The following is a 23,632-nucleotide window of genomic DNA, read 5'->3' as shown; positions in this document are numbered from 1 at the left end:
AGATGCCCTCTGTGGCAGCATGTTCCTTTCCTCCCTTGTTTTAACAGTGCTGTTCCTTGTCCCAGTTGGGAACGTTTTCAGTCGGTTTGCTGTGCTGGTAGGAAACCTGCTGGTAAAATCTCACGATTAGTCCAGCTCTGATCCATTCAGTGGCAAGGGTGAACTGGGGTGCACAGCTGTAATCTCTAATGTTTTTCAGCTGATCTGTTAATCTCTAGGAGCAGAACTTGATTCTTTTGTAATTATGGCTGCTCTTTTCAAAAGCAGTCTAAAATGTTTGCACACATATTCTGTCTGTGGCAGATTCCTGCTCTTTCCTGGAAACTGAATGTGTCACACCTGTGAAGTTGGTAGGCCTCAAACAAGACATCCCCTCCTGCCAGGCCTGACTTTCATCTGGAGTTTCCAAAGCAGTTCCTTTGCTGCTGCTCTGGGGACATCTTTATGGAGAAAAACAGTCTTTGTCTTTCTCTTCCTCAATTGCAGCTGTCCTTTTTTAGTTTTGCTTCAGAAAGCTGACTTGCTGTATGCGTTATCTTAGAGCGTGGCTGCATCTCCAGTGGTTCAGTACTTTTTTGAGCTTTTTGCTCACTTTATCATGCAAATGTTTCTCTCATCATAGAAATTGACTTTTTAAAATTAAAGTTGACAGTGATGTTGCTTTTCAAAAATATATACTAAAGCTTAATGGGCAAATAGATTTTTCATACTGTGTTGTTACTATGAATTTATTAATTCTTTATTAATCAGAGCAAAGTAGTCTTTTGTCCAGCTTAAAGTGATTTTGAAATTACTGTTGTTTTCCTTTTGCATATTAAGCACTGTATATTTCTAGCAGAGTTTCTCTTTTAAATATTTTCAAGCTACAACATAGTGTACTGTTAATACCAGTGTCTGAAGTTTTGCAAGCAAAGTAGCTCCATGTCCTGAAGGTCAACCTACAGACTGTTTTCTGAAATTCTTTTTAGGAATTATTCCTCTTTTCATCACTCAAAAAGACTAGCAGATTTTCTTCATAAAATCATGTATATATGCCTGTATAATCAATAGTGAACTTCTGTTTTAATACGAAATTAAAATGTGAAGTACTGTTTTTGTATATGAATGTGTAACTTCTTTTCTCATCTTAATCTGAGTGCCTCTGCTTTATTTCCAGTGTCACTGTGGCTTTTGATGTTGCCACCTGAACCTTCTAATTGATATTAATCTTTTAGTCTATAAAATACTTAGCCTTTAGTTGCTCACAGCACATTTTTCCTCTCTCAACTGTAATGCCTAGATTGTTTTCAGAGGGGAATGAGGTACAATTTGCAGATTAGTCTGGAGCTACAGTCCAGAACTCGAAGAAAGCAGAAAAGCAAAACACTTTCTTTTTTGTTCTTGATATAGAAGCAGCTCTTTGTTAGTTTTCAGACGTGAAGCTAACAGGGTGTTTTGAAAAGATAAAGTACTGTTTAGCTGGAAGCAGCTTTTGTCTGCCTGGTTAGAAGAAGCACATTGCAGTTGCAAGGAAAAAAGAAAGACCAGACCAAATTGATAATTATGAAAACAAACAGGCAGGAATACAGAGGAATGATAATCAGTTCAGACAGTAAAATAAAAGAGCTATTATCCAAAGATAGAAAAGGAAGCAGGAATGCATAAAGATAGAGACAAAAGTAGAAACCCAAAACAGACAGTGAAGACGGATCCACAAAGAGAAACTGAAATGTATTGTCAGAAGTAGATTAGTGTGACATGCTCTAATTAAAATACAATTTTCTAATTAACTTGTCCTGAAGACAAATAGGGGAAAGGTAGAGTATATTTTCCTGGTCAGTTCTCATTAATATATTCATTGATGATTATGGTTCCCATAACTTTTAATGTAGCACATTAGGTAGTTCTTTGTACAGACTGCAAGTTATTTATTTTGTTTTGTTTCATTTTTTGAAATAAAGAAATTTACTTGGAGATACCTACAAGCAAAACAGTGAATAATTTGAAGACCTTGATCATTATCTAAAAATAAAAAAAAAAATAAAACCCAAGCTGCATAATGTTTCATAATTCAGCCATTTCATAAGAGTTTTATAAAAATCTCAATATGTTAAATAGTCATTTAATAATGTTTTGTGACTTAAAATATTTAACTTCTTGAATAGAGTTGGATGTTAAGAAGCAGTCTGTTTTTCTTCTGCGGTGCTGCTCATGCAGGCAAAAAAAGACATTATGCAGAATTTAGCCTATTATTTAAATTTATCCATAATTCAGGTTCATTTGATAAAGCCTCATGGGCATAAATTAAGTAAACAAGAATTGCTAAGATGGGTGTTAAGTTACCTAATCACCCACATTTTCTCACTTGGCTTTCTGTGGACTTGTAGTTTTGTGGTTAAGTCATGACTTTTCGTAAGGTGATAATAAAATACAATATTTATGTCCACAAATGCACTGGGGCTTTTTTGATGCCAAGTGTTTTGATTTTTTTTTTCCCTGAACCTGATTGCTGCTTTTCCATGCTCTGAACACTGTCATAGTACATATTTCCTTATACCAACCTGCATAAGGGTTAAGAATTTAGAGAGGAAAAGACAGGATTGAGTTTTTAACCTCCCACTCACTGACTTGGAAGTTTAGACTGGCTGTGCAGCCTGGAGAACAAAGAATTGGGAAAAAAATCTCATCTTGAGCCAGTGTTTCAGAAGTGCAAATAAGATCACTTGGGTAACTGCAGACTAAAATTGTGGTCAGATAAAAGTATGGCAGTAATGATGAACAGTTGAGTCAATAGAGAATAAAATGATGGTAGAATAATTAATGGAAAGTATCCTCATTTCAAAGAAAATGTTTTATTAAGTAGCTATTGCAGATGTAATTAATTGAGATAGGTTTCTGAAATTGTAAGTCAATGTACTTCAATGTTTAATGTGATTCTTAGAACTTTCAGCTGTATTGTCTGGAGGTCAGTGAAATGGGAGACTAATTTGAAAGCAATTCAAAGTTAATGCAGTTAGCTAGTTTACATACTGTAAAGGAATAAATTAGTGAAACAGAAGGATTTTTTTACAGAATGATACCACAATCCTAGCTTTAAATGCAAGTAGAATTGCTTTCTGAAGTTCATGAAAGCTGGGAACATTAACCCTGTAAAAATCTCAGTCTTGTTGAATGCCTTTTATTTGAAACTCCCACACTAGTCAGTGTCTGGACTGGTAGCTTTGGGAAGACTAAACGTCCAGTATTTATGCTGTAGCATGCTCATCCCTCTGAAGAGATCTCCCATGTTTTTCTTTTTCTTGGTTCTTAAGGCTTGTTGGGAGAAAAAACAAGTGTCAGTGAGAGGAGGAGAGCAAATCTCGTGTTTAACCCAGGAGAGTCTGTTTTGTCTTGGGTGCAGGTTTGAGTCGTGTTCGCTCTTGGCTTTGATGCTTCAGCTGCTATTTTTGTAAATCTTCCTGGTACCTGCAAACATATGATAAGTTTAGAGCTGCAAACCTGGAGTGTTTATAACATTGATGTGTGGTTCCAGTAAATAATCTGGAAGAAGTATTTAGGTAGGTGACATTTGTTTTGGAGTAGTCTGTTTTGAGCTACTACAAACTTCTTGTCAAGTGTCAGATTTATTTGTTTGTAGTGGAGAGACTTTGGACTACATTCCACTTTTGAGTGGGCAGTTTCTATGTAGGGCCACCATCCATTAGCTGACCTTAATCACTTTAATAATAGTCAGCTGCAGGTTTAATAATTTTTTTCTACAAAAATTTTCTGCTCAGCTGGCAAGGGGTGTGGGCAGTTACTAGACAAACAGTAATATATATGTGCTTGGAAATATTGTTGAGAACATCATTATCAAAGTGTAGATAGCCAGATGTTGCAGGATGTGAATTTTTTTTAAATAACATTTTGCTGATCTCTAGTTAATGCAGTTTTCATATTTCTTACAAAGGAGGTAGCCAAATTGCTACACTGATGTATTTATTTTTACAGACCTAATTTTTATTGAAACTGTTTGGTCTGTTTTCTTGTCTGTACAGCATTGCCTGGTTTTTGACCATTTTTTTTCCATTGTAGACATCACTTATATCTCAGTGTATTAGTTTGATTTCCTTTGTAGCAGTCTGGAAGATTTACTGTTTGTGTTCAAAAAGGAAGCTTTTTGCTTTATCGAGGCCCAGAGCTCAAATGTGAGCTCTGGGAGAGAGATTGAAAGTAAATAAGTGAATTTGTGACTCCCCTCTGGAAGCCTTTCTGAAAAGGCCAGGCCTTTTTGCTTATTCTCTGATGTTGCCTTTATCTTTTGCTCATTTATCTCAGTGGCTTTACAGAGCAGTGTAAGGTAATTCTTATGGTCACAGACTTACATTCTCTGGTTTATTGTTTATAGAGAATTTGAAAAATTGTGAAGCTTGTGGGATAATCCAACAAAGCTGTCTTTGCACAGAACACACTGTTTCTAGAATCACATGAAGAAGAGGAATTGAGGGGAAAAAAAGAGTTTTTGTTATATGATCAGTGATGAAATCCTTGTAGTAAAGCACGATAGCTTGTCAAATGTAATTTTCATATTAACAACAGACCTTGAAGGAAGGTAGAGCAGTGGAGTCCTTTTTTGTTTCAACAGAATATTTGGAAAGCCACTGTCTCTGGTTGCATGTTTGGAAACATAAGTAATGTGGTGTTCCCTAATGCTAATGAAACCTTAGCAGCAAATGAGAGCTTTGTGGTCTAAAGAGTTTAAGTAGGACAGCAAAGGCTTTGTTCTGCTGTGTGCTGAAGGAAGTCAGTTCTTTTTAATGGTATTAGGTATTGACTTCATGCCAGAAGCATCTTTTACAAACTACTTTTGTATGCTAGGTTAATTTTGTAAGAGTAATTACACAAATGAGTGAAGTGTAAAAAAGAAAGGCTTCTTGAGATTGACGTATTTTTACGCACATTTGCAAATGCGGTTTGATGCCACAGCCTGGTCTGTGTCTGCCTATTCCCACACTCAAGCCATGCATGTGCAGCTGCTCTAAAAGCAGTAGCAGAAATGTCACTTTATTTGACATAAGCTATTTTGAGTGGAATGTCCAGTTGGTGCAAAGCCAACATATCAGAATAATGTGAGATACAGGCCATGGTTTCCCAAATACATGAAAACCTTGTCTTCAGTCCCTCTCCCATCTCTTGGCTGTTTCTGTGGTTCTGTGGTGAAACATCAGGGAAAGTGGTTGTGATTTTGGTGGAGAGAGTGGTGCAGAGGCCGGTGGTAGAACAGGATGGGTGCTTTTGGTGGCAGTACTCGCGTGCCATCGGGCTGAGGTGTTCAAGGCACTACTGGCTGTGGTTGGGAGTCTGTGGTGTAGGATCCTGGCACCTGCAAGGCAGCGTTGGAGAGCAGCCTTAGTCTTGTTATGTTGCATTTATTTTTGTTGGTTATATAGCTGTGTTCACCTGGTATCTCTTTAAGTGAATATGTGTTCCCTGAGTCTTACAGCATTTTAGGCATTTTTTGCTTTAGCTGTAGATCATCCTACTGCATGTTGAAATTGAACTTAAGTTGATAGTGCTAGAAGTCTACATCATTCATTAGGTTTAGGCAAGCCACTGAGTCTGCAAGAAATAGCCTCTGATAAACAGCCTTCAGAGCTTTTTTTTTGCAAGTTAATTAAACTTTAAACTTAATTACTTCCTTAGCTTTTTTCTTTTTTTGATTTTTTTTAAGTTTACTGTGAAGTGAATTTGGATTCAGCCTCTACAAGATGCAAACTTTGATGTTTCAGTTACTTGCCTTTTTGGATTACTAAATAACTGCTAATTTTAAATGCTATTGAAAGCTGAAAATCCTTGATTTTCTCACTGTGGTGGATTATTGTAACATAAAATGCAAGTACGTGTTAGACTAAAGACATTTGCTAGGCGGTATTTTATACCTTTGTTTCCTCCTGCCTAATTCTCTAATTCTTATCCCCCATATTTCCACTTGCTTTTTGATTTTTCAGCTTGTCCTAATTAGTGTATCCTCCACCTATTGATCAGTACAGAGTGCAGTGAAAGATTGGTTTTGAAGATGGTTTAATGTATTAAAAATTCTCCAAGTTTTTTTTCTTTTTCAGAAAAGTAGTTTATTTTTTATTGTTTCTCCTTTTTGTTTTGTGCCTTTAGTTTGCTATAACTTTCTTAATTACTAAGGACAGGTTTACTTTCTTTGGAATCTCCTGTTAGAGTTGATCATGAGCTGTGTATATAGTTGTGATTTAATAAATGTTTTTGATATGCAGACTACCCCCAAATTTAATCATGCTGCTAAAATTTATGTTATTTTTATTTCAGTGGGTAATCCTAAGAGTGAAAGTAATTTTTTGTATCCAAAGAAATTATAATTTACTGTGTTTCAAAGCTACCAGACATCTCTTTCATGAGCTGTCTCTTATTTATCTAATCTTTGGTTGAGTCTGTTATCTTGGTGGAAAAGATGCACTTCTGAAATAAAGGGTTTTGAGAAGAAAAAAAGAAAGATTTGCATTGTGAAAGTGATGAAAGGCTCCTTAGAGCTTATCATGCAAGTATTTATAGCTGTTTTTATAAAAAGAGGTAGATCTGTTCCTGCACGTGAAACCTGCAGTTCTGGTATATATGGCTGATATGTATATACACATTTAACTGATTTATAACTTGAATGACTTCTACCCCAGTAGCAAACATTCCCTCAGAGCACAGCTTACAAATAAATGTGTAAATCTGGTGCTGCTGTGATTCTTAACGAATTCTGGGTAATTTTGTTTCCTCTTGTTTTTAAAGGATCAGTTTGATAACTTGGACAAGCATACACAGTGGGGCATTGACTTCTTGGAGAAATACGCAAAATTTGTAAAAGAAAGGATAGAAATTGAGCAAAACTATGCAAAACAACTGAGGTAAGGTTTTTTTTCTCTGCAAGTGGATCTTAGAAGTTACTTAAAATCACTGTATCACTTAGTGGGCAAATATGAAATGTCATGATTAATGACTGTTTTTCATTTACAGAGTGAATTAGATCACTAGCTTTTTTCACAACAGACCAGTCCAAAACAAAATTATCTTTGGGTGTGCACTTGCTTGCTTGTTTTTGCCTTCTCTCCTACTTTTCTCTCCCACCCACCCTTCAGATCTTTGAACTAAAAAGGTTTAAGGCTTAAAATTAAAGATTCAAACCAAGGAAAACCATAGTGATTTTTTGCACTGACTATCAGCATGTTTGCTGTGAAGTGCATTATCTGTATCTGCACTTGAGAGTGTGTGTCTGCCTCTGCTACTAATTAATTTCTCATGTTGAATTGGCAAGAGCTACACTACATTGTGTTAAGAAATCTGATGGAAATAATTGAGTTGAGCTTGAGAAAACAACAAGACCTTCCTGTCCTTAAAGCACACCCTTTCCATAGCAGGTCTTGTCCCTTTGGGTGAGACTGTAACCCAGCCACCCTTTGTCTCAGCTCTGTTCTGTAGCTGCCAAGTGAAACATCTTTGAGGTCCAATAGGAATTTCCCTTCAGGGATCATACAAGGAGAGTAGCAGCCATGAAATGGCTGCTTCAGAATAAAGTTATTTCTTCAGCATAAAGTAGGTTAATTTTTACCAACAGTGCACACAGTGCTTGAAGAATAAAATTGAAAGTAAGACAATCTTGTGAACTTGGCCTTCACCTCATCTTTATTGTCCTGAATTCCTTTGGGTGTTCAACTGAAGCTGCAAGCCTACCCTTGTCAGGCTGAAACTGATAGCAACTTCTCTCCTGTGGTTTCTTCCATCATTTGCAAATCAGATTGTCACTAGATAGAGAGCTGAGAAATCCTTCCTCATTAATACAGTAATGAGGTTCCCAGCTGAGGACATGGATGTTCTGTATCTGGGCTGCTCATTTCCTTTTTGATTTCTTTATCAGTTTCTTTTCATCCAGTTGTATATATTCACCTAACATAATAACCCATTGTTTTACTGAAGGCATTTTTTTCTTGGAAGGAAGAAAATAAGTACCACTTTTCCAAAGCTGGTATAGAAGAACCTGAGGAGGTAAAGGAGAGTTGGAAGCATGCACAGCACAGTTGGCAGCCCTGTTTTAATTTGTTTTCAGTTGTCTGTTAAAAAATAGAGATATATTTTGTTTCCACAGATCTCTATATCCAGATCTTTTCCTTAAATAGTATTAACAAATGACATTTTGCTTAATTGTATTTAAAGGTTCATTCCACAGCTTGCAAGATGAGACGCCACATTATTACTTCAGGATTTGAATAAAAATAGGAAATTTTCTCTGTTGAACATTTTACTCTGGGTAAAACTATTGATTTTTCTCGAAGTGTCTTTCAAAAATGAAAGAGTTTTGTCGAGCACCCGTTGTGTCAGATGACTGGAGTGACTGTCCCTGTGCAGTAAGTATGACAGCTCTGGGAAGCACAGGTCTTGCTGCACACACGTTGTACAGTGCATGTGCACTTCCTGCCTGCTTCCCACCAGGGGCTGGACAGCACACACATCACAGGGTGACTGATTTTCTGCCAGTAGACCACTTCATGAGTTACTCTTTGATATTCTTGCATATATATTCTTTGGGGGAGACTTGACTCTTTAGTAATAAACTGTCTCAAGATAACACCTTGATTTCAGCCATCATTGCTCCTGAGGACATGCACTATTTTTAATTATGTAACATAGTTGTGAGGCCCAGGGGGGATTGAGATCAAGCAAAATTATCACCTTCAGAAGAGTTAGCCAGCCTGCATCTTGGTCCTGGGAAGTTCTGAGAGAGATGTTGTGGGATGGAGTGTGGTTCTGGTAATTTTAATATTGGCAGCATATGGCCTGTGAGATAGGTATTAATATCCCTAATGGAAATTTCTAGTATATCACTTTTTCTTCCTTTTGTAATGGAAAACAATCTGGAAAAGAGTGTTTGAGACTCTTTTAATATTGAACTTTACAACTGAGATTAATAATGCTCTTGGTTAGTAGAGTATAAACAGTACAGGAAGTGGTCACCTCTTGGTAGTTCTGTGGCTCCCTTAGTACTGGGATGGGAGACCAAGGAAAGCCAAGTTTAGTCAGGAGATACAGCTAGTGATGTATGGTGGTATTTTTTTACTGTCTTGGTTTCAGTGTGGACCATGAACATCCTGTTGAGATCATTGATGGATCTTATTCTCATAGACTTCAAGGATGAAAGCTTGAGTGAACTTTTCATAACACTTTTCACTTATTAGAGTCGGTCTCCTGGCAGAAATTCACATTCACTTTGTGTATACCCTTGCATTTTGAAACCTTTATTTTTCTTTATACTGTCACAACTTAGTGATGAGCCTTTCCCAGGTGCAACAGCCCTTCCAGGTCTTCTAGGAAAGGGCAGGTGATGCATGTACAGCATGTGAGGGGCTGTTTGAGCTCCTCATATATTCTTACTGTATGCAGGTGTTGCATCTCATGGTTGCCAAGTAATTCCAGAAGTGATAACTTTTCCAAATGCTGGTTTTAGGTTTAATTCTTTGCTATTCTTCTTCGATACTGAAAAAATCACAAGAAAAATTGGGGAATCCTCAATTGTCTATGGGGGGAAAAAACACCCTAGACAGCTTGTCTTGTCTTTGCCTGCAACATAATGTGTTCTGAAACAAAAAAGGACATGTAATTTGATTTTGTTTGAGCTAACTTTAAGGAAAATCTAAAATTTTTTGTGGTGTAGGTCTCAACTAATGTATTGTGTTACCACAAGGTTTGCAAAGGTTTTTAGATGCTGTAACTGAGTTACAGGAATGTGAATCAGGACGAAGATATTGCAGGGTACATTAACACATTGCATTTTAATGATATGACTGTTTAATTAGTTTTTATTTTGTAACTGGAAAAAATGAGATTTAGTATGTGCCAAACTACTGGGCTCTAGACTGAATATTTAAATTGAATTCTCAGATGTTGTTTTTGACCAGCATTGTTTCCTAAGAGGGGCAATGTGAAAGTCTGTTTCGTTCCATATCATTACACACAAAATAATTCTGGAGGTTCACTCCCTTTTCATCCTGTCTAAAGCATTATGACACTTGAGCAGACAGAGGAGTTCCACTTTCTGTGATGTTAGGCAGTAATACAAGTTATACCTGCAGCTGGAGATGAAACTGCCATGGAATAAAATTCCTGAATATGGTCATCTTCTCTATTGTTGGTTTAAAGCAAATAGCTATGCTTGCTCCTAAGCTGTTTGTTGCCCATTAAAATTGTGCATTGTGATCTCTGGAGGTACCTGGTTACTCTGATCAAATCTATTTTTCATGTTCCTTTTGCATATTGTTGTGTTTAAGTGATGTTTGTATAAATACAGTATGAATATATGCATATGTCTAGTCAAACTGAGACAGTTTCCACATTTTTATATGCATAATCTTGGAAAGATTTTTGAAAACGGGTGTAAGCTCAAATGTAACGCTGGGTACACAGATTATCACCACATGTGATCATTTCTCAAAACTCTCTTCCTTTGATTGGAGCTGAGATTTTACACTGCTCATTACTATTCAAATATGGTTGTGACAGGTTTTTTTTGTAGTCCTGTTGCTATAACCTTAAACATGTGATTTCTTAATAATTCCAAGGATATTCAGCTTCGTAAACTTGAAATCCAGGTTACACTTTTTTAAGGTTGATTGCTCCAGTGTTTCTGATGAGATGTTACTAAACACAGTTAACTGTTACTGTTTTCACCCAGTCCATAATACTGATGTGCAGTCATTGAAGACATCAGAATTGTATTGAAACCATTACTTTACATAGAAATAGGAAACGCTTTTAAGTACTTATTGCAATTTTAGCTACTTAGGAAAGCAAAAAAAGTTTGTGACCAGGCTCATTGGTAATATGATGTAGGGGCTGTAGTGATTTAGTATGAGCAGATACCACAGTACCTGAGCTGCTACCTTCATAGAAATTGTGCTGTGTTGATGCTGCTGCTTCTGTTCTTTATGTGCTGTATTAATTGACTGAAGAAAACTTAGTTTTTGTTATAAACACAATTTTTAACACATCTGTAAAATTTTGTGTGGATGTTCTATGTACCTGACTGTAAGTAATTTTTATCAGCTGAAGCGCTTTTTGAAACTTCTGCCTAGGTGGTTGAGGTGGTACTTCTCTTAAAAATCAGGTTCCTGTCTCACTGGTGTTGACCTGAGACCAATTTATACCAAGAAGTGAGGTTAATAAAGTTACAGGAGCAGCACAATTGGATGTGGTTATTCCTGTATAAAATCTGCTTCCAAATGGCTGGCTGTAAGACAGAGTGTGATAGAAGCCATCAAAACTTTACCACCAAAGAGGATTAAAGTGTCATCAGCTGGACTTCTCATAGGAAGCAAAGGCATTAATCTTATAGATTTGTTTCTGTTCTGATGATCAGCAATTACTTGTACAATTTTCTTGTAAACTAGTCCAGGTCCATATCTGAATTCTGAGAATTAGGCATGGATTTAGACTGAAATGTCAGAGGATGTTATGCTCCCTTACAAATGTCAGCTGGCTTCTCTTTGAAAGAATGCTTCTCTCTTCAAATCCGTGTTCATACTGGCTGCTTGTCAACCTGTGCTTTTCAACAATTCAAATTTAATATCTCTGTTTTAATTAGGGGTTGGTATTCACTTATTGGAAAAGCTATCTATGCATAGTGATTCACATGAACCATGTCTTTTTCTTTGATCTTTAAAACCTGCATTTGCTTGTCATTTTATATTTATTGCCATTGATTACTGTACCTTGTGCTGTTAAATCCTGGTTGCAGTGTCTCAAACCTGTGTGTTCCTTTGATCCAAAGGTAGATGGGATTGACTAATGAATCTGGCAGTTATTAGGAGAAGGGACTATATAGTATTTATGTCTTTCTAGAGGTAGTAAACAATTGCATTAAAGAATGAAACCAGAACAAAAATTAGCACAGTAGTAAATAATCTGTATTTATGACCCTTCCCTCCTGCTGTTTTTAAATGTGTGGCATTAGTAAGTAATTTCTTTTCTCATTTTTAACAACTCTGAAAATCTTCCCTTGAAAAGGCTCATGCATGGTTGCTTAGCTACAACATTGTATGTGTGTTATGCATTTCACCTTCTGAATAAAAATAACATGAATTTTAGGAATTTCCTATTCATTAATAAGCACTGAGGAACAAAGCAGAAAAGTAAGGGAAAATGGAACAGGAATGTTACTTAGTGAATATTTTTTCCCCTATTTTGTTTATGCATTTTCCTAAAAATGTCTACATTTAATCCCTACCAAGTAGAATGTTACAATAGGCAGTGAGTTCTGGGGATAGAGAACCTGAACTTCAATAAGAAAGTTACTGTAAAATGTGTCAGTAATTTTTTATTAAAAAGCCAGTGCTTATTCTCTTTCTTAGTACATATTGATATAAAAAGGACCTTTCTAATAATAGTCAGGTTTTCTTGGTTGTAATCTCAGAAGGTATAGAAACAAGCAAAAGATCCAAGTCTACTATTTCTGCACCAACTGCCTGCTCATATTCTGGTGTATCCTTTGTGAATGGACATAATCTCACTATGTGGGCTTTTGTACCATAGAGATGACTTTCAGATAAATGGATTTGAGGAATTGTACAAGGTTATTTTAGATGAAAGTAGAATTAGCACCTTTGTTTTAATGGTAAGGTAGTTCATAATTAGTAACAACTGAAGTTACAGAGACACAGTGAGGTGAAATACACAATATGCATGCCAGATTTTTTTCTCTTAGAATCTTAACTCCTCCATTCCTTTTTTTCCTGCATTCTATGATAAGCAGGTCATTTCATATCAATGTTTTCAAAAATTGGACTGTGATACTGTGCTAAGTGCTGGTCCTGTGGATTCTAGAGATTTACTTGGTTTCTAAAATCTGGGTATTTGCAATGTTGATGGGAGGACAAAATGTAAAATCTCTTTTCAGAAAAGACATGTTTCCTCTCCTGTTCTGGGCATGTCCTTATTAAAGATCTGGAAATAGGGTGGTTAAACTCTTTGCCCTGAATCTGTTCTCAGAGCTTCCTTCAGGAGTGGAGCTGTGTGCTGGTGGCACAGCACAGTGTGCACTGTCTGTGACACAGTGATCGTGCATTGGCCTTGTCCTCGTCTGCTGCTGCCTTCTGCATGTGGGAATAGGATGTTCAATAACAAACTCTGCAGTTTGTGTCTGCTCACTGCAGTAGAAGCTCTAAAATGTTTGCAAATTGCTCTAGGTCAGAGTGGTGTAAAACTTTGATAATACTGTAGATTTCAGCCTTGTGTTATCTAAAGGACCCTTATAAGTTGACAGAGGGAATAGATTTGTTTATAGAACATTAAACAGAAATAATTTGTTCATGCAGTTTTCTATGTGTGTCTTCTCAAAAGAGATTCTAAACTAGGATCTTGTTTTGTTCTTCTTTAATAGAAATCTGGTAAAGAAGTACTGTCCTAAACGCTCACCAAAAGACGAGGAACCCAGGTAAAAATGTCCATTTCAAGTTCTGTGTGTAAAAAGTGAAAACTAACTGTATACGCTGTCCTTTTATGGATTTTTTATTTAAGATAAAGTATTTAATTGGTGATGACAACAAAAGAATTGTGCTTGGCTTCTTACAGTTCTGCTGTAATTCTCAAGCATGTTCACTTCCATTGGTATTTTAGTGTAGTAGACATGGCAGGTTGTACTTGCTCCCCTCCAAAATAATCTTTAGGTAACTTAAATTTTGAAAGCAGAAGTTTAGTTTACTATGTACAGACTAGTGTTGTTTTTTAAAGAAAAGCAAGTGTGCGTCCTTAGGCTTTAGTTTTTTGCTTAGTAATAGAGATTTTCAGTGCATTTTTATGGCAATACAAATGTAGCTATGCATCTCTATAGTGAGACATGAGTGTACACAAATTGTCATGTTATGGGCAAGAGGAGCTCTCAAAATGCTGATTTGCTTTGACTCCGGAGACAAAATAAGTGGATGTGTACTGGTGGAGGAACAATTTGTGCTAAACAACTTTATTTATCAAAAATGTGCTTGTTTTGCTGTCCATTCCATAGCCATTTAAAAATTTATTTGAAAAAGCACAGTATTTTTTTTCTTTAGGGCTAAGCCTTAGGAAATAAAACAAGTGGAAAAGTTTCAGGTTGCAGCCAGAGCACATACTGTGCAGAGTGCCTGAGAATTCACAGTAGGAATTCCTCTAGCTCTTTAAACTATGTAGAGATCCTGGGCCTGAGGGAATAGGCCTTCCAGTGCTAGAGTGGCATTTGAAATTCCCAAAAGCCAAGCCTATGGAGATGGCAGTAATCCACAATTAAAAGAGAGAAAGATGTATATTTTAATGTGGTGCCTGTTTTTTTTTCCCCTTTCTTCCCTTCCACACATACTTTCTACCCTTTGCCCCTCCTCTTCCCCCCTTTTCAGTGCCAGCCATAGTGGCACCTTACTTCCAGCCAAGAGGTGGGCAGGCAAACAGGCAGCAGAGCTGATAGCAAACCTGTTCAGTAGCCCCATCGGCATGCATAGCAGTGGCATGATTGGCATGTTCCACCCTGGAGAGCACCGAGCACCTCATCTGCAGCAGGCTCAGCTCCCAGCCTAGGCACGGGGGTATCCCTTCCCAGGCTCAGGCCCCTGCCGGGCCAGCTTAGGAGATGCCACTGTACTACAGGGCTTGCCAGGTAGTATTCTTCTTCTTTCTTTTCCATCCACAACCCCCTGTTCTTGTAAAACGTGTTTGAAGAGACGTTGCAACGTGTAGTCCGTGCTAGGCTTGACTTAGGCTTTCCCAGCTTGTGTTTTACTCTGACTCAATTAGCATTAAGATAAGGTTTATTGTAAAATGTCTGTGGTTTTTTATTCAATCAGGAGTACAGGCTATACTAAAATAAGTGTATTTTAAAAAGCTGCCTAACTTTTTGTGTGTGTGTGCTTTCTGTCAGGTTTACCTCGTGTATTGCCTTTTTTAACATCCTCAATGAGCTGAATGACTATGCAGGGCAGCGAGAAGTAGTTGCAGAAGAAATGGGACACAGAGTGTATGGAGAATTGATGAGATACTCTCATGATCTGAAAACTGAGAGAAAAATGGTAATTTCTGTGGTTTTAAAGTTGAAAATAGCATATCAAGATGTATGTCTTTTAGTGAACTGATGTATTTGTTTACCCATTTTGATGAATACAGCAATACGTAGGTTTTGTGATACATTTATTAAACACATTTAAGGTTTTTATATAATATATAATGTTATATACTATAATACAGTTATTAAACCTAAAAATTATTTTCTTGGGAAGACAGTGTTTGCTAGAGATCTTTTTTCTTTGCCAGTGTACCACAGTATCTGGGATACAATTCTTGTATGTTAGGTAATATCTTCCAAAGAGTATGGGTAGCTTGTGGAAGATACTGCACATCATAGGCTGTCAACTAGAGCAGGGACTAATTATTGGTAATAATACTAAAAATATAGGCAAATTTAATTTATTTGTGGTGTTTTTAGCATCTTCAGGAAGGGCGAAAGGCTCAGCAGTATCTGGACATGTGCTGGAAACAGATGGATAATGTGAGTTTGTGTTTGGATTTTATTCCTGTTGAACTTAAATAAGATATACTGGCTATAGTGGAATTGTTTTCATCTCTCTTGTTAAGATTTAATATTGAGGTATATTACTAAATATACAAATAATTTAGTAACATAGTACAATTCAATGTATTTATAGTTCCAATCTCCTGTAAACAGCTTCTGTGTTTGTGTTTGAGAGAAGCCTTGGCTTTTATCCAGCATAACCAACATAAAGGAATCTGGTTTTAGCATGGGTACAGACTTTTGTTGCTTCTCCTTGGGCTACTAAAAATGATAGTTTATTTATATGAAGATGAAATCTTAAGTCACTGAATTTGACTTGAGCTTGAGGGCTTGTTCCAAGGTATATTCAAGAATACCACTATAGACTATTGTATTTTTGGAAGATAGAATTACTGTTTAACAGATTAATGCAGAAAGTGAATGTCTGTAGGACAGGCTGTAAGCTTCTTTTTCTTGAAACAAATGCTTTTAAAGATAAGAAAATATAAAATTCAACCAAGTCTGTTCAAGATGCATTCTGATATTCTGGTTGTCTGTCTTAAAAAATTATTATACCTTTGATTCAGATTATTGTGAAGCAGTACTGAAGAAGTGAATTTCTGTTTTGTTGTTGTGGTCCCAGATGAGCAGGGTCTTGCTTCCCTGTCATGTCAAAGAGTTCTGCTCTTCATCAGAGGATCAGAATAGAAGCATACGTGGTGGTTTTAGATGTTCTCTCTTCACCAAGATAGTTCCCACAGTTCAGCTCAAGCAATACAGTGCAGTATATTTACCTGAGTGCAAAGTCAGTCTTTTAAATACATTTAGATGCCTTTAAGGGACACACCCACCTCAGTTGCCTGACTTTGCTGTGAAGCAGGAGCTCAGTGTCTCAGTTGCAGTTTCTCTCTAGAGATGTGAAATTCTGCAATAATTTTTCCTACAGCAGTTGTCTTGACAACAGCTGCATATAGAGAACATCAAGTATATTGAATACTGTTGTCTGTGCTACCTGCAGCTGTGGCACTTGACATGAATACTGATGATGATTGTAGTGTAGATACGTCCTTCACACTGCCTTCAAAATAATTCAGTTGACCTAGTTGCTGTGCTAACTATGTGCTTCTTTAAAGGGACTTAGTGAATTTAAGATACTTAAAAGGAAGCTTTGATATTTAGAATTCAGAATTAATGTTGGAATAGTGACTGTTGAAGCAGTAAGTTTGTGCCTTTTGTAGAGCAAAAAGAAATTTGAGAGAGAATGCAGAGAGGCAGAGAAGGCACAGCAAAGCTATGAGCGACTGGACAATGACACTAATGCGACAAAGGCTGATGTTGAGAAGGTAAGGGTGTGGTGGCTTTACTTTATTATCAATTGTATTTCATTTACATGTTAATCAGCAGTACTGAAACAATATTCATGGAGTGTGTAACATTGTGTGTAAAATATGCTTACTTGTTATGTGCAAAATCAAAGTTCCAGTGACGTGTAAGACAGCACATGAAAGGCGTGTGCTTCAGAATCAGAATGGTTTGGGTTGGAATGGACCTTGAGGACTCCCCTGCCATGAGCAGGCACAGCTTCCACTAGACCAAGCTGCTCAAAACCCTGTCCAACCTGGCCTTGAGCACTGCCAGGGATGGGGCATCCACAGCTGCTCTGGGCAACCTGTTCTAGTGCCTCACCAACCTCACAGGGAAGAATTTTTTCCTAATGTCAAATCTAAACCTGCCCTCTGAGTTAAAAATCATTCCCCCTTGCCCAATCGCTACCTGCCCTTGTGAAAAGTCCCTCTCCAGCTCTCTTGTAGACCCTCTTTAGGTACTGGAAGGGGCTCTGAGGTGTCCCCAAAGCCTTTGCTTCTCCAGGCTGAAAATCTCCAAATCTCAGCCTGTCTTCATAGGAGAGATGCTCCAGTCCTCTGGTGACCTTTGTCCTGTTTGGACTCTTCCCAGCAGATCCATTTCCTTTCTGTGCTGAGGCCACTCCAGGTGGGGTCTCAGGAGGGCTGAGAGAGGGGCAGAGGCAGCTCCCTTGAGCTGCTGGCCACGCTGCTTTTGGTGGAGCCCAGGATAGGGTTGGCTTTGTGGGCTGTGAGGGCACATTGCAAGGGCCCCCAGGCCTTCTCCTCAGGGCTGCTCTCACCCCATTCTCTCCCAGCCTGTGTTAGTGCTTGGGATCACTCCAGCTCACATGCAGGACCTGGCACTTGGCCTTGTTAAAGTTCATGAGAGTCCCTCTGGATGGCTGTGCTGGGTGTCTTCCTTTAACTGGCAGCTGTCTGCTGTTTGGTACCTCATGGTTGATGGGATCAGTCACTTCTGTGGGTTTTAGGATACACATTTAGCAGTCTGGCTAAGGGAGCTACAGTGATCATTGCTTTCTCTGTGTACAACAAATGAGATTTTGGGGTGTCAGTATATGTCAAGTCTCACATTCTTTATATTTCAGTTATAAGGATGTTGGCTTTGATGACTTGTGACTACTGTTACTGCACAGTTGATAAAATAAACTAAAAGAGTGCTGTGTGTCACTGAAAAGTACAAGACATGTTTAACCTGGTAACACTTTCCTACTAGGCCAAGCAACAGTTAAACCTGCGCACACACATGGCTGATGAAAACAAAAATGAATATGCTGCACAACTACAGAATTTTAATGGAGAACAGCACAAACACTACTACATTGTCATTCCTCAGATTTACAAGGTAAAAGAATTCACGATAAAGTATGTCTAATCCTTTTGTAATGAAGAAGTAGGCTTTAAAATTAAAAACTCTGGGTTTTTTGGATGTTAGTGGGTCGTTTTATCAAGAAATTACCATAATCTTGAGACAACTTGTGTTTTTTCATGAGACTGCTTACCATACTAATGCTTAGATTTCTAACTAAAATGCTTGGTTGCATTTTCTCTAAGATTTATACTTTATAGACTCTTAGTTTAAATATTTCTGAAAGGGTCTGGCAAAATAAACACTTGAGATGTCTGGGTGAGAGAAGACATTTAAAACAATCATTCTAATAAGGGTTGGTCAGTAGTTCTCAGGGTCCTTGTGAGTTTGTGTGATGCTCTGCCTGTGCTGAGGTGAAGGACAGCCCAGAGCTGACGGTGGCTGTGCTTTCATGGATCTCATGCATGGGTTAAAAAGGCTGCATTGGAAGCACAAGTTCCAGCACCCTCCCAGCCCCCAGTTAGTCCTTGCTCCATCACTGTTACCAGCAATCCACAGGTCTCTCTAAACCAAGTAAAAAAGTTAAAGATCAATACTTTGCATCTAAAGTGGGGATTTCTTGAGATGCTTTATGTAGCTAGTAAGATTTTTTTTAACATTCTTTCAAAAACATGAACTTTGCAAAACTGGAAAACCAGTTTAAAATAGTTGGGGTATAGGTGAGGAGAGTTCAGAAGGGTGTTGGCATGTAGCCATTTGGGAAATATGGGTGGGAACTGATACTGAGACAGGGAGTGAGGAAATGCAAGATGAAACGCTGGGTTTATTTGGAGGAATTCAACTTCAATATGCTTGATATTTTCCAGCAGCACAGGTCAGTTAATTTTTTTTTTTAATACTTACTAGAAGGTCTAGGATTCACAGGAAAAAATTACCTTGGCTTATTAAAGAATTTTCTAATATTTTAACAGTTAAGCAGCACTACAGTAGGTCTGACTTCACACACTGATCCAAGAACTGCAGTCAGCTCCCAGCAGAAACAGGCTGATCATCTTTGTAGCTTGCACCAGACTTGTGCTTTACTGCCTTTATTTCTCCAGGGTTAAGATCCATTATCATTGTAAGATATTACTCATATTTTTTGAACTCTACAGTAAGAGCAGAATGGCCTAGTCCTGTTTTCTCTTGGGACTACACTTTATTACTTCACTGCAAGTATTTGGGGACATCCTATGGGAAAAACTTGGAGAAGGGTTTAGCACGTCGAGGTGGTTGTTTTGTCTTAGAGAGACAAAATTGAATATTGTTTGAGACATCTGCCTCAGTGTAGATAAAGATTCAACTTCTTATCCAGTTTTTGACAACCTATTGGTATATGTTTTACTGATTTTTGGTTTTGTTTGGGGTGTTTTCCACATTCAGGTGAAAAGCCCACAGCTGTTATCTTAACAGTATTTCTCTTGAATTTATTCTTTTTTGTTCTGTTCCAGTAAACTTTGATTGCAAATCTTATGTAATGGTATTCTTCTCTTTATTTTCTTGCACACTGCTAAAGGAAATGGTTTGTATTTCAAATCAGTGTCTAAAGTGCCAATAATTTTAATTTTTCTTATTTTTCCTGTATTTTAAATAATTGGTATTGCTTGGAAGGTATAATAATAAAAGCAACATGGATATATATATTTATCACCAGAGAGGAATTACTTTGAACTAGAAGGAGAGAGTGAGGAGATGTAGAAATCAGTAAAATTTCTTCAATGTGGTTCTCATTTTTGCATAAAACAAATACTTGAAACAGTTGCCTGTAAACACTGTACGTGTGCTTTATAAAAGAAAAAGGAAAAGAAAGTCCCATCCATTACATGATTTTTAGAAATCAAAGAGCATGAAGTCTTCATCACTATTGTACTGGGCATCCTAAGACTGTGTCTGCAAGGAGTTCTAAGTTCTGGTTTTTTTAAGCAGATAAAAATACTGGGGAAGCATAGAAATTCTGTCCCACACTGTGGTGACCACAGTAACTGCATATGTCAGGATCAAGGAGGAAAAAAACCAGCAAATGAAAGCTTTATTTTATCTTTCTTTGCACTTGCAGCAACTTCAAGAAATGGATGAAAGGAGGACTATCAAACTTAGTGAATGTTACAAAGGCTTTGCTGACTCTGAGCGCAAGGTTATTCCAATTATCTCAAAATGCTTGGAGGGGATGATCCTTGCAGCAAAATCAGTTGATGAACATAGAGTAAGTAGAACTGAGTAACTTTTTAAATATGTGTGAGCAATTGAACTGCTGCAGAAGCTGTGAAGAGGGGAAGGACTGACTTACCCTGTACAGTTACCTTTCTCTTGTCAAATATTTGCTTCAAAAGTGTTGTGACTTCCATTTCAGCAGAAGGGACCACTTCTGCTTTTGTTGTCTGCTCTCTTTCTGCTTTATTGATTTAGTTTAATCTGAATATCTCTGACACATTCTCATTGGGTGTGATTTTGGACACATTATTTTGGTTATCTTAAAATATCCTGCAATACCGTGGTCATTATTTTCCCCTGCATGTGACATTAAAACATATAAAGGGTGTTCAGTTAACAAAGTATTCATTCTGTGTCCTGCTTGACTGCAGCAGGTTCTGTCCTATTTTATCTTACTACATCTAGTTTCTTAGTTCTGTCTTCATTTCAGTGCCACTGTTGTAAGATTAAAAGGGGGAAAGTAGTTTGGCCCTGTTTTAAATTTGTGGTAACCTTTGGGAAGTATTTACTGGAATATTCTGAATAGCAGAGTATGCTTTGCTATACACTCATGAACAATGCTGAGATAAAAGAATGTTATCTTCACTTGCTCTATCCAAAAGTGTGTGTTTTGAGCTCACTCTTACTTTCTGTGCATCTCTGCAATTAAATGGAAAATTTGTCTCCATTTTTTCTCTCTGGTTCTTGATGGTTTGCTTTTTAAACTCCTTAATGTCCTGTGTTTAGGACTCTCAACTAGTGATAGACTGCTTCAAATCTGGTTTTGAGCCTCCTGGAGATTTTCCATTTGAAGACTACAGTCAGAATATTTACAGAACTATCTCTGATGGAACCATCAGTACACCAAAGCAAGAGGGAATGAGAATTGATACAAAAACTACAGTTGGCAAGGCTAAAGGAAAGCTGTGGCTATTTGGAAAGAAACCAAAGGTAACAATTAAGTAATTACTATTGGGAAAATTAAAATTTGAAAGTACATGGAAGCAGCAATTAATGTAGTTATAAAAAATCTTCCCCTTGCCTGCCCATGTCTTTTAAAGTATGTGTAAGGAGATCAGAAGGGTTGAGTAGGTTTGGGTACTTACCATGGTAAAAATCAAGTTGTCAATGGGGAAGTTTTTCAGTTTTTCTTTTAGTAATTTGTGTCTGGGAGCATTTTTAATAGTTATTTGATAAAAGTAGCTTCCCATTACTGTAATGTTTCTAAGATTCTGTAAAGACTTTCTGTAGTTGCATAGGAAAGGTATAAATTGTGAGTGTAAAAACAAGGAGAGGAGAGAGAATGCTTTGGAATTGGGCAGACTTCAGACCTGTCTGTTATGGCACAAAAAGCAACCCCCTTCTAAATGTCACATTTATATGGAGGAGTACAGATTTTTATTACACCTCTTGCAAGTTTTGAAAACTCCCAAGCTTTCTCTGAAAACATCAAAATTTATAATCTATCACTGGTAAAACATACTGTGGAAGCTCCATAAAGGTAAATGTACTAGAAGAAATATTACTAGGAACTAGGTAAAAATATTCCAATGCTCAAGAAAAAATTGAAAGCATTGAAATTACTACTTTGTTTTCTTATGAGTTACAGTTCACACTTTCTGTGCAAGATGCCTTTGTGGATCAACAGAAGATAGTCAGTACATGAATTAGCTATGTAAATGAATGGAGCATGTACATATTTAAATTTATTTATCTTATTTTAATATTGGAGCATATCAGTGAGCTGTTTTAATGATTCCCACAAATTTTTGTGAGATTATTTTAATGCTCCAAGCCAGTTTCTGTCATTTATTACAGGAAACTATTCTTAGGGCTTCTTCATAGTGGAATTTATTTTCCAGTTGATAGTATTCTGAGAGAGTAGGTATTTACAGAAAGGAAGGATACAGCTGATTTTTTTATTCCATCCTCAGTATATGATGTAACTCCAGCTGTGTGTTAAAACTGATTGTTTCCTTTTCATGCAGTATAATTAATGATTCATAGCATGCATTAATACATGGACATATATATTGCATTTGTCTGCAGAGGTGGGTGAGATTCAGCCTGTTCTGAAATCAGATGACAATTGCCAGTTTGACCACAAGACATCCTTCTGAGAGTTTGGAGAGTTACAGAAATGTTCCCTGGTTTCAGCCTGGTCCTTGGCAGTTGCTGTAGTTTATTAGAAATCCCTTAATGTGATGACAGCTGAAATAAGCTGACAAGCCTTGCCCTACTCTTCCTTCTCCCCAGTTCAGTCACTGTGTGTGTGCAGCATTCAGGGAGTGCAGCCTTACTGGTTTCTCTATGGAGTCACAGGTGTGATGTGTGTGCACATACTGCATGCATCTCTTCCCTAAGGACATGGATGAGATTTTGTCTGGTTTTGGGGAGGATGGAGGAGTGCTCTACAAAACAGCAGCTGGAAGCAAAATATTTACTGAAAGTTACATATTTAATTCCAAATACTGTTCACATGTTTTAAAATATATTCTTTAGTTATCTATTATAAAATCAGTTGGTTTACTACAGCTGGGGTATTCATGGGGGTCTTTGGACCTTCATTTAGCTGAAACTATGGCTGGTCTTGACTTCCAGGTATTCCTTTACCTATTTTTAATGTTGTCAAAGACATAAAAGCCTTTTGTAAAGGGAATGAGTTGTGCAGTGGTGGGATTAGAGGGAAATTGAACTGGGCAAGAATAGCAGAAGCATAAGAGACAAAAAATCAGAGAAGCAATTTGAAAAAAGGGAAGGAGGTTCTTGTGATGGTATTAAGAATGCCATGCAGCCATTGTGTCAGTCCAGCTTGACTGCAGAGTTTGAGAATTCTTTTTCTTTTAGTCATTCTCTATGGACGTACCAAATATTTCTGTTTTGGCTAACCTGGTCGGGTGCCTCAATATGTAGGAGGAAGGAGTGAGCAGAAATGCTTGAGCTTCCAGGATTGTAACTAAGCTGGCAATAGCAGAGCTGTTTTAGGAAAAGAGACAGGGAGCTTTGGGATCTTGTTAGGATCTTGTGCCAGTGTTGAGGCTAAAGCTTCCTTCCTTCTCTGCAGCAGCCCATAACTCTGAAGATTAACTCATGACAGAAAGCTTTTAAACCCAATGCAGTTATAGTATAAATGTGTCTGGAATGTTACAACCTGTTTCTGTGTTGGATGGAAATTTTATTTTTGTAAGACAGAATTTT

The 23,632-nt window shown here is 37.4% G+C and overlaps 1 protein-coding gene across 4 annotated transcripts in view; it reads left to right on the top strand.

The window, feature by feature from the left end:
* FNBP1L (formin binding protein 1 like) overlaps positions 1-23,632 on the top strand; it is a 52,887-nt gene that overhangs the window by 17,622 nt on the left and 11,633 nt on the right. For all 4 annotated transcript variants that reach the window (XM_071436267.1, XM_071436270.1, XM_071436268.1 and 1 more), the window contains exons 2-9: positions 6,766-6,881; positions 13,400-13,453; positions 14,906-15,053; positions 15,467-15,529; positions 16,771-16,875; positions 18,113-18,241; positions 20,301-20,447; positions 21,182-21,385. In XM_071436267.1, coding sequence (XP_071292368.1) covers positions 6,766-6,881; positions 13,400-13,453; positions 14,906-15,053; positions 15,467-15,529; positions 16,771-16,875; positions 18,113-18,241; positions 20,301-20,447; positions 21,182-21,385 — 966 coding nt within the window. The remainder of the gene's footprint in view (positions 1-6,765; positions 6,882-13,399; positions 13,454-14,905; positions 15,054-15,466; positions 15,530-16,770; positions 16,876-18,112; positions 18,242-20,300; positions 20,448-21,181; positions 21,386-23,632) is intronic.

Source organism: Agelaius tricolor, unplaced genomic scaffold (genome assembly GCF_023055355.1).
Source record: "Agelaius tricolor isolate 1412-34295 unplaced genomic scaffold, bAgeTri1.0.p SCAF_11, whole genome shotgun sequence".
Lineage (NCBI taxonomy): Eukaryota > Metazoa > Chordata > Aves > Passeriformes > Icteridae > Agelaius > Agelaius tricolor.
This window is presented reverse-complemented; position numbering and strand designations above follow the sequence as displayed.